The following is an 11,316-nucleotide window of genomic DNA, read 5'->3' on the forward strand; positions in this document are numbered from 1 at the left end:
CATCACGTTCATTACGGAAAACACATCATTTGATCAATTTACATTGTGCCCCTAAAGTTCTTTGTGCGCTCCTTACTTTTTCAACTTAGGAGCACATGTGCTCCTTGGGAAAAAAGTTAGCGTCAAGCCCTGTAGTAACACCAGCACACCTGCCAAATAACTCTAGAGACAGGTGATGTGGCTACTGGCACCTGGTTGCAAGATGGTGTTGATAATCCATTCAACAACAAGAGCACTTCGCTCAAACAGTGCTGCAGTGACTATGATAGTAAGAACAAATTGTGTCTTCTCCTCCATGTTTTTTATTCCTGCTTTCTATCACTTTGTTTCTCCTTAAGCTGTGATGGTGTTGGCGCAAGTTGCTAATGTAGGCTACTTATTATTGGCCAGTATGTTTTGTAATGGCAAATACTGGTTCAGTCTGTTTGAATAAAATCAAACTAGTTTAAGGGACGAATCCAAACACCTACTTTGTTTTTTGGGCCCTTAAGTCCATATTTTTCAATGTGGACATGTGGAAGGTGCGTTCAAAAGCAAAAGCAACATCATCCTGGCATGCAAGCATTCCCAAGCGGCTGATTTTTCAGGGTTTGAAAGTTCAACTTTTTTAGTGTAGTAACACGCCCAGCATGTGATGAGAAACAACCGATCAAAGTTGGCAGATATATCTCCTTTCTTCTGTAAATATCAGACTATAATAAAATATGGAGAAACAGTTGATCATATTACTGGAGGGCTACCCAAAGCTTTACATCTGCCCATAGACAACATTTAAGGCCTAATACACACTTAAAAAATGACAACACAACCTGCCTCTGCTCCCCTGAAATTTTGCACAGAGTAGGAACAAGTGTAGCACCCAGCACATGACCTCTTGTTTTCCAAGGGTTAAGGCACAACATGTCCCGGCCCTGAGCTCGTCCACCAGTCCAAAAACTGCAAAACTGGATATGTATAAAACTCTAGCATGTGCACAACCAAAGCTATGAAGTATCACAAGACACCAGGGATCCACTGACCAGACTTTTTCTCTCCCAATACAGACTGCAATACCTCAGTGTTTCTGCAAATACCAAGTGTCCTCTTCATCCCCATCGTCTGGCTGATACTTGAACTACCTAAAAAGGTCAATGATGGCACCAATCCAGTGGAGAGAATTGGTGAACCCCTACAAAAACAGCCATCACGCACACACAAGATCGAAGCGTAAAACAAGTTTATCAGTGCTCTAAGGGCGCTTTCAGAAGGTCTCGGTCCGGTTGTTTTGGTGTGCAATGGAATACGATTGTTGTGTTCACACCTGCCCAAACGAACCGCACTTAGGGGGCAAACGAACTTGAGATCAACTGAACTGAACCAAACAGGGCAGGTTTGAAAGCACCCTACGAGGGTTAAAAATCCCAATTCTAACCTTGACTGGCATCAAACCTACAGGAAGTAGTCTCAGCCCCATCCTTACATTCTCCATAATGTCCTGCTCTAATGAGAATTCCCTGTGTCTCTGGGAGTGTAATTGTGCCCTATGTTCTCTTACACACCCATCAGTGTTTTGTGGAGATCCTAATTACGTGCTACAGGGCAGGCCTGATTGCTGGTGGCAATCTAATCTAATCCTCACCTCAGAGACTAATAAAAGACTTAATATTGTGTGTGTGCATGTGTGTAAAATGGGATACAGCCCGCGGTTTTCAGGCACCGTGAAAAATTAAAGTCATATCACAGTGCGTACAAAGTGATTAAATGCATAAACATGATTCATGATGACTATAACGGAGAGAAAGTGAATCATGAGTCGGCTTTTTTTTTAATTACACAGGAGATCGTAATGAAAGTTGGCAATCCAGACAAGATATCCCAGGAGAAAGGGACAGCGCTTGTACAGTTGTGACATCAGCGTAGCAGCGGACCAGTGCAGAAGAGAACTTGATGTATTATTCAAAAAGGCCATGAACAACCTCTGGAAATCGACCGTGCGTGTAAACTGGTCGGTGACCCTGCTCATTGACCAGAGGCTAAAGGAGGGAAAACAAAGCCTGATTTATGACTGTTTTATTGGGACGTAGCAGGTCCATTGTAACCTAATATCTGAGAGGGGTTTTAACTTTAATTGCCTGCAGTTTGTCTGCTTGAAGTGTTAATAAAGGATAAATTATGTAAAAGGACAAACCAAGCAGCTGTTCGCCGTGAGTGAAGGTTGTGTTTACAGCCCGATGTTACAAAAACATTCACTTAAAGCTAAAGTCGTTTTTTGTTGTTGATGCACACAAACAGCGCTCGGTGCTGCCCTATCATTACTAACACCCTGGATGTTATTTTATCCTTTAATTATATTTGTGCGCAGAAATGCAACAAATTTTCAAACACACCCGCCACTGGATGATTCACATTTTTCTGCTTCCTCTCATATGCTCCAGCAGCTCTAACAATAACCAGTATTTATCAAAATCTAAGTGATTTGTCGACCATCTGGAAAACTGAGTGTGAAAACAACATTAGGCACAAGCAAGATGGAGAGAAAGCTCCGCAGATTAGAAAAGTTAAAACAGAGAGAGGGATATTAGCATGCTGGTTATTTAAACTCAACACTTCCTGTGGCTCCTTATGATAGTAAATGCTTCCAAATATTATATAAGCATTTATTGTAAAGCATCACAGGAAGCTGTGTTTCCCCTTAGATCTTTTCTAGCATGAATTCTCTGCAACCTTGCATTTTCGTCCAATCAAGGCAACTTTTATGCAACTTTGATCAATCATCATAGCTTCCTGTGAGTTTCACCAACCATAGCACAACATCACCAAACTCGATTTCTAGTTTCTGGTTGTGAAGATGCAGACATGTCTGACACGAACGTCTCAGTACATAACAGAGTCATCGACGGACAAACACTTTTCAAACACTAAACACACCCGGAGATTGGCTGAAGCTCAACAGACAAGACAAATCACCATGACAGAGGCTGTTACATTCACATCCATTGCACATATTGAGATAGATTAAATACTAGGGATGCACAATATTAGATTTTTTGCTGATATGCTCTGTAGTGGAATTAACATCATATTATGCATTCATGCTCTTATCTTCATGACCCACCAGCAGATGGCGACATGAAATCAATACTTTTAAGTGTAAGTAACATTAATTCATTGTGCCAATTAAGAAAAAGCATGTTGGCCAATTTAGGGCTGAAATGATTCCATGAGTACCTCGAATAATTCAATTACTAAAAAGCCTTGAGACTTTAAATCCAGTACAACTATACAGCACACTGTCTTTCAACACGCTGACGTTACTTTCACTGTTAATAGCCTGCGTAGCTGTAACGTGGATGTGAAGCGTGGATTGCAAAACTCTGGAGGAACAGGGACAAGAAAAGAGCGAGAGACAAAGGAGGAGACACGTCAAAGAAAACAACAGAAAGTGTAGAGTGTGGGATCATTACAAGTTAAAAACAAAACAGTTCAGTGTGTACTGCAAAACAGAGTTAGCATACAACAACAGCAACATCTAAGTAGGAAACCAGGGTTCGACATAAACAACGGCCCGATGGCCTGGGGCCAATCAAAAAGTATGTCGGGCAAGTTGACTGACCAGTCACAAGCCCACTCGGGCCAGTGAAGCTACATAAGCAGGCGTTAGATGCACACAACAACAGAGACGCCAGCACTTGCAATGTGTGCTGGCAAAGCGGGTTGCAGACAACCCATCAAAGGGGCCGCTTCACGTCTGGACCCAGCGCGCAAACAGTGAGACCATCCAACGAGTGGATAAATTAGTGAACACAGCTAACCACATCGTGAAAAGTGAGCTCCCCTTCACGTCCTATGACAAAACGGTCGACCTTCTGAAGAAGAATGGAGATGATGTAGCATGTCGAAGGTAAGAGTGCTAGTGGCTACTCAGCTAGCCAGCTAGCTAGCTAGCTACTGCTTAAACGTGATTGCTTGAGTCATGTCATAGTAGCTATGAGTGTCATGCAGTTAGTCAGATAGCACCAAGCCACATTATGTAGCTAAACTACATATAGATAGCTAACCATTGCCCTAAACCCAAGTGAATTAGCTAATCGCTAAGGTAGCTAAACGTAGCTAAGCTAGCTAAACGTTTTTTGGGGGTTTTTTGTAAGATAGCTCCAGCCAGCCAGCTGATTTATGACTGTTAATGACATTAAAATAGTGTGAGTATTTAGTTTGTACAATGTGTACACACAAATGAAAATGAAATGAAATGAAAAATGGAGTTAAATGAAATGAAGTTTTATAGACATTTTTTCTCTCACTCTCTTTTTTTTTTTACTTGTGCAGTAAGAATATACAAGGGGCCAGTAAAACTCTGAACTACTGGCCCAGGGGGCCAGTGGGGAAAAATATTATGTTGAACACTGTAGGAAACATACACTGAGTGGACCCGACACAACAAGGTAACACCACGTTTAATTGTATGTAACTTTAATCAGTGATTGCTGGCTGAGATTCATGACGCATGTAAAGAACTTACGTGTATTATGGCTTTAAAATGGCGGATCAATAACAGAAATCAATGCAGTGGCTAATGTTACTCGGTGATATATCATGGGTATTAGCCAAGATTTGCTATAGAAAAGAGCAACACATGGAAAATAAGACGTTGTAGTCAATTTGTTAAAGCCTTAGATTCATTCATGTTATTATGTTAGTCACACACTGACACATGCACACCCTCAATCACTCTCAGACACACGCAGTAGAAAATAGAGCCTAAATGCACAAATCAAGTACAGCATGTATATTAATTTGGACTGCAGTGAGTAGGGTCAGCAGGTGTAAGGCACCCCTTGACCACAGTTAACAAGTCTAAAGTCGCCAGTCGTAGGAACTTAAAGTATGATATTAATATCAATGAAAAAAAATTATACTCTTAAGTCGCAGAGTCGTACTTTGGACAGCTTCATGCAGAGGGTTCCACCATGTTCAACTGGGTACAAACTCTCAACAGTGTGGTGTTATTCCTAATAGAACAAGTTGATTTTGAGTCAATTATACACAAAAACAAACTGCAACAATTTTCACTTGCTCCCTCAATTTCATTGCAAAAAAACCCAAAACACATTCAAACATGAATCGCAATTTTATTTTAGAAAAGCTGCCTTGAAATCACACATTTTAGGTCACAACAAGCCTGAGAAAACCTGCAGCGACTGAGCAGTAATCCAGTAATGTAAGTGTTGAGTGCTTCCACATCTCCTGGTCCACCACAGTGTCTGCGCCCATGTCATGTGGAACATCACGGAGCATTTGAAGTAAAGTTTTTGGAGGCGTGCATGCAGAAAAACTGGCTCTCAAATCAATAAAAGTGAGCTATAAAGACGTGACAAAGACTTGAGTGGTATATAGCAGCAGCACAGCGAGTGGACATCATCTGTCAGGCCTGGCTTACTGTGATAATACAGTGCTGCACTCTTTGACTCGCTCCTCAAGAAGGAAACTATTGAAGCAGATTATAGGAGCTAATGTGCTTCTGCTGAGGAGTGAAAAATATCTGTTATTGAGCGCCCTGCTGTAAGGACACTGCAAGGGTGTTTTTCCCCCCAATAATATTTACTTAATGTACATATCTGCCACGTTAAAAACAACTTGACACCGTCAACAACCGAACACGAGCGGAGCAATGGGAGAATATCAATCACTGCGGCAATCACTGGAGGGCATAAATATTTCATGGTGAAAAAGTAACACATTAGTTTGATATAGGCCTGGCTGCCTTTTGAATAAATCCCTGGTGTGGTGCTGAACGCACACACACACACACACACACCCACACCGTCACACACATACAAACACACAGGCTAAGACTTTGATCCAAAGCCTCTTACAGGGTTTTGCTGATTTTTTCACCCCAAAATGAGAAGCCCACAGATCCTCCTCTCGGTTCACAATGCAAGACAGCCAGTGTCATTAGCTGCGAGGATCAAAGACGCGGACGGCCACACGAGTGTGTCCGTGACATCGAGGCTGCACAAGCAGTGGACAGAGTTGACAAGCGTTGGATGGAGCTGGTGCGAGTTAGGCAAATTTACATGGCTTGTGATGTTGTTTTAAAGTCAACATGGGTGTTCTGGTTGCTGCAATTTAAAAACATCTCCAACAACTATGGAGTCCTTGGACAATCTTGGTTTCACGTGAAAGTGAAACACTTTCTTAATCAATCCACCACAACTCCACTCAAAAGGAAATATAATGCCACACACACATTCAGTATCTGTGACCTTATCATACTTTATGGTGTTTTTTATTCCTCGTGACACCACTATAATGTTGAAATAGGGACTCCGGGATTTGCTCTAATATTTATACAATATCCTCTGCAAATCCAATTTAGTCCACTTAATGTAGCGCAAATTGGATAATAAATATTGAACACTTTGTCTGCTTTGCAAAAAAAAAAAAGTGCTTCAAAGGTTAAAAATATAGAGCAATTTTTCATCCCTTAAAGAAAGAAAGTAAACTCACAACTACAAGTAACCCAAATTCAACGTGAGGACGTCTAATGCCAGTGTCAGTTTAACGTAGAATACTGACGACCAATGATGTTGATGTTTTGTTGGTTTTACGTTGAGTTGTTAAGTAACCAAAATCTAACGTCCTCCAAAAATCTCAAGCCAACATCATCTTGATGTAGAAGCAGCATTTAGTCGTAAGCAAGGAAACCGAAACCCCAACGTCTTCCAAATGTCTCATGCCAACAGAAAAACAGCTTTTAATTGTAAGGTATTGAGGGAAAAGAAACCTGAATATCTGCAAACTGCCATAATGTCAAAGTCTAAATAACTTGAACTTCCAACTTCGATCGACATTTAAATTATCATCAACTCAAGTTTTATTCCAAATTAAGTTTAACGTCTGTCCGATGTAAGAGTCCAACATCTTTCTGTTGTCATACTTAGGTCATATCTCCATGATATGATAGTTGTGGTTTTAAATATGTTGCTATATGTTGAGTATTGTGATAAAATACAATGTGATATATTACCTTTTTTCAACTGTGAATTATGTCTCCAAAGTAAGGTATCTAGTAAACTCAAAAAGCAATTTATTATATTATTCTAGTGGGCTACCCAAAATTCAATTTATATTTGTAATATTTATCATTTATATAATGAAAAAAGTCAATATTTGGCACTGTGTGACGATACCATATTGCCACACAAAAATATTGTGATACTATGCTGTCTCGGTTTTTTCCTCCATCTCTTGATGTCACACTTTTACAAACAGAATCACAGACATTTCTACGTCTTCTGTTGCAAGCAAGTATTTTGTTTTAGGCTTGACTTTTTGTTCAGTCAATGAAAAGTCTGGAAATAGTAAAAATCAATCAAGCAGTTAATAAAAATTAAAAGTCCATTGCAATTTTCCAGAACTCAAGTTGAGGTGTCTTGATTCGGCTGATAAATAGTACCGAACAGACGCCCCTCTCCCCAGCAACGTTTTCCAGCTCCTCCTGGGGGACCCCAAGGTGTTCCCAGGCCAGATGAGATATGTAATCCCTCCAGCGTGTTCTGGGTCTGCCACCGGATGTCCGAGCTCCTCACCCTATCTCTAAGGCTGAGCCCAGCCACCCCACAGAGGAAACTCATTTCAGCTGCTTGTATCTGCAACCTTGTTCGTTCGGTCACTAGCTCATGACCATAGCTGAGGGCTGGGACGTAGATGGACAAGTAAATCGAAAGCTTTGCCTTACAGCTCAGCTCCCTCTTCACCACGATGGTCTGGCACAGCGCCCGCATCACTGTAGATGCCGCACCAAACCGCCGATCCATCTCACGCTCCATTCTACCCTCACTTGTGAACAAGACCCTGAGATACCTGAACTCCCTCGCTTGAGGCAGTAACTCTCTCCACATACTTTTCTGCGGATATATCCCCCAAAATCCTCGCACTGGACCTTTAATATTGATTTCAAATGGTCATACAGGCGACCACAAAGGTTTTGTTTCAACATTGAGGGGGGCACATGTGAAATGGTGGGTTTTATTCACAGATTTGTGGCTTTTTTTGCATCAATTTAAAGTGTAAATATCTTTAATTTGGTCAAAATAAAAGTCCTGTACTGCTGCTACTTCCATGTTTGTGTGGCGTGCGGGGCGGAGCAATCAATTTATTTGTCATGTAAAATCACATGAACACATATTCAATGAAATATAATAAATAACAGATGCACATGTGAAACATACACCTATGCATACATGCTTTGTTTGCCTGTAATATTGTGCTGAGCTGAATTTTCTGGCATATTTCCACATAAATCAGACAATAAAGTGCAGACCAATATAATCTGATCCAATATCTAATCTAATCCATTGTTTATGTCAGTGGTATTATACCTGGGCTGTAATCCTGACCTGTGGTGGCTGCATGACATTTACCAATATCACAGCATCAATATATTTGTTATTAGTTATGTAGTGTGTGTCAGACTGGAGTGTGTGTTTTCTGACTGCCCCAAATGTAACACACCCCCTTGAAAGCTACACCACATAGCAACAGGACCCAAACACGCCTAAAACACCTTTTTGCAACAACTACCGTGGAAAGTATTTTAATATCTGGCTGCTGCAGATGCGTAACAACAATAAAGAAACACTATAAAAAGTTAATTTCTGCTCCATGGTGTGTTTAAAGCCTCGCGCACAGGAGAAGCTATCAGTTTTAGGAGACAATAGCACTGCTGTCAAAACACAAAGCTAACGGTTTCCAAAAATGTCCGTTAAAAGAGAAGCACACACAGAGCGTGTAAATGCGGGAAAGTTGGTGTGAAAGCAGAGAGAGCTCACCTTGTTTGACACACTTGAGTCGGACGGGGTCTTTGCTGTGTTTGACCACAGCATGGACGTCCCTGGTGGTGAGTCCAGCCACCGGGGTATCATTGACTTCCAGCAGGAGTTCATCCTGGAAGAGTTTGCCGCTGTGGCAGAGCGCCGTGCCCGGGAGAAGCTCGCCGATAACCGGGAACTGTCCATTCTCTGCGCCGCCCTTGAGCTCCAGCCCCAGCTCCCCCTCCTCATTCCTGCTGAGGACACTCTCGTGGACTTTGTTAGTCCAGTGGTTCTTCCTCTTCTTCAGGCTCTTGGACATGGCTCCAACTGGGGGGAAATCACATGAGTGCGGCCGTGGGAGAAGTTTTAGCGCTCTTTGGAGTCGGCCGGTGTCACCGTAACACTGGGATGTGTCCAGTTTCACCAGTAAACGCCAGTTGTATCCATGTCAGCGCGCACACACTCACACGCACAGCAGCTGGATCATCAGTCTGCCTTTGCATGAACTGGGAGCTGCTCAACTTGTGATGCCTTCACGGGACGCCTCAGAGATCGGGATTGACAGGTTGGACGTTTAAACGCGACCTGGTGGAAAATTAAAGCCGAAAATTAATTAATTAATTAATTAATTAAATCAACTAACAGTCATTATACATGAAATATTAAAAAACATGTAAGCTCAACTGAAGTTCACCTGAAGGGACTTTTTTTATTTTTAAAAAATTCAACTTTATTGAGTACATTCATTACAGAGTATGTATGTTCCAGATTTTCATTTAAAAAGTCGGAGAAATTATATTTAATATTTTCAAAAAATATGAAAATTAATTGGAACCCCGTGAGACATTTTTTATTAATAATAATTCACTATTTTTTTTTATTATTATTTTAATAAATCAACTTTATTTAATATTCATTACATACTATATATGGTCCAAATAAGTTAAAATAAAATAGAAAAAAATATATTTCATAATAAAAAACAATATATAAAAATAAATTCAAACCTAGCAGAATTTTTTTCTTTAATTTTTAATTAATATTATGAGTGTGTATGTTCCAGGATTTTATTATAAACGTTGTAGAAAATATATTTCACATGATAGAAAAATAGTGTAAAAACAAGTTCAAAACTGGAGGGACTTATCTTCATCTATTATCTTTGATTATAAATAATGTAAAAAGAGTCTTCAATTGCCCCTCCTATGACAGAATTATATCAGCAAATTTATTGTAGCACAACAAAAACAACTTCATCAACAAATAAATTAACTTTATATGACCATCTTTCCATAAAACGTACACAACAAGCCTTTTTAATTAACTGCCATCACTTGCAGACATTAAATCACATTTGACAAACTACTTTTATAAAATTGTTTTTGCAGTTTTACCACTTTAAAGTGCTTTTTGGCATGTGCTAAAGCCTATGAAACCTTCATTTACATCTACATTATCATTAATTTTCTAACTTTTTCTGCACCACGCACTGTTCTGTGTAAGCTAACTTCTAAAAAATAACAATCTCAAGTGCCAAATTGATTCAAATACATTAGCTAGAAGTGTTTACAACTTCCAGACTTAGGAGTTTACAAGTTTCCGAGGGGCACCTGAAGGCAGCACCCAGCTCCAACCAACCCAACTGACCCGGATGTGAAGGCTGGAGGAGGAGGAGAGAGGCAAGGCTTTTCCCAAATCCAGCTTTCCATGGAAAAAAAAGGGGGAAAGCAAGGAGAGAAGCAGAGAAGCGGTATTTCCACTGGCATGGCAGCAGAGCAGCAATAATACGGGTTCTTTTTTCATACCACAAATATGTCTCTTCTTTTTGACATTTGCTTACAGATCAAATGCTGCTGATTGTGAGCTTCACAAAGTTAGACTCAACTCAAGCTGCTTTTTCCCAGCTGCATTGACATTCCTCTACCCCCTAAAAGTGGGACTACATCAATTACAGTCTATTTCTGGTTGGACGAGGGCCCACGGAGGTCACCTGATTCAAATCCGCCGTTGCTAAGAGAAGTCTCTCAAACATGTTTCCATTCATTTTTCAGGTGAACTTGACAGATTGTATGTCCTTGAACACCCTCAAGGTCTTTGGTGAACGCAGCATTTGTGTTTTATGAAACTCTTTCAAGGGCGGCGAGTGCGTCTCAGCTTTGTCTCGTTAATGATATTCAGATTTCAAAAGCATATTCTGTTCTCTCTAACAGCATTTGTGATACACACACTCAGGTCTGTAATAGTTGTGTCATTCGCTCTGAGAAACGGCTCCAAGAGGAAAAATCCCCTCGTGTTTATCTCAAACTAGACGAAAGGGACGTAAAGCAAACGGAGAAGTGACTGAGTGTAATCCATCTTCAAACAAATGTGTGTTGTGGGTGTTTTCTTTCACGGGGTTGACATCTTTAAAACTTCCATTCTGCTTTGTGAAGCCTCTCCGAACATCTCCTCTCACCCTGTTTCTGAGCTCATATTCAATAATGATAGTTTAATGCTTCACCGACATAATTGTATAGATATA

At 40.5% G+C, this 11,316-nt stretch overlaps 1 protein-coding gene across 5 annotated transcripts in view; it reads right to left on the reverse strand.

Annotated features, from left to right (window-relative positions):
• magi2a (membrane associated guanylate kinase, WW and PDZ domain containing 2a) overlaps positions 1-9,272 on the reverse strand; it is a 385,047-nt gene extending 375,775 nt beyond the window's left edge. For all 5 annotated transcript variants that reach the window (XM_050036738.1, XM_050036737.1, XM_050036735.1 and 2 more), the window contains exon 1: positions 8,814-9,272. In XM_050036738.1, the coding sequence (XP_049892695.1) occupies positions 8,814-9,114 (301 nt within the window). In that variant the 5' untranslated portion in view covers positions 9,115-9,272. The remainder of the gene's footprint in view (positions 1-8,813) is intronic.
• Between the last annotated feature and the right edge of the window lie 2,044 nt (positions 9,273-11,316).

The sequence above is a fragment of the Epinephelus moara genome, chromosome 23 (genome assembly GCF_006386435.1).
Source record: "Epinephelus moara isolate mb chromosome 23, YSFRI_EMoa_1.0, whole genome shotgun sequence".
Classification (NCBI taxonomy): Eukaryota; Metazoa; Chordata; class Actinopteri; order Perciformes; family Serranidae; genus Epinephelus; species Epinephelus moara.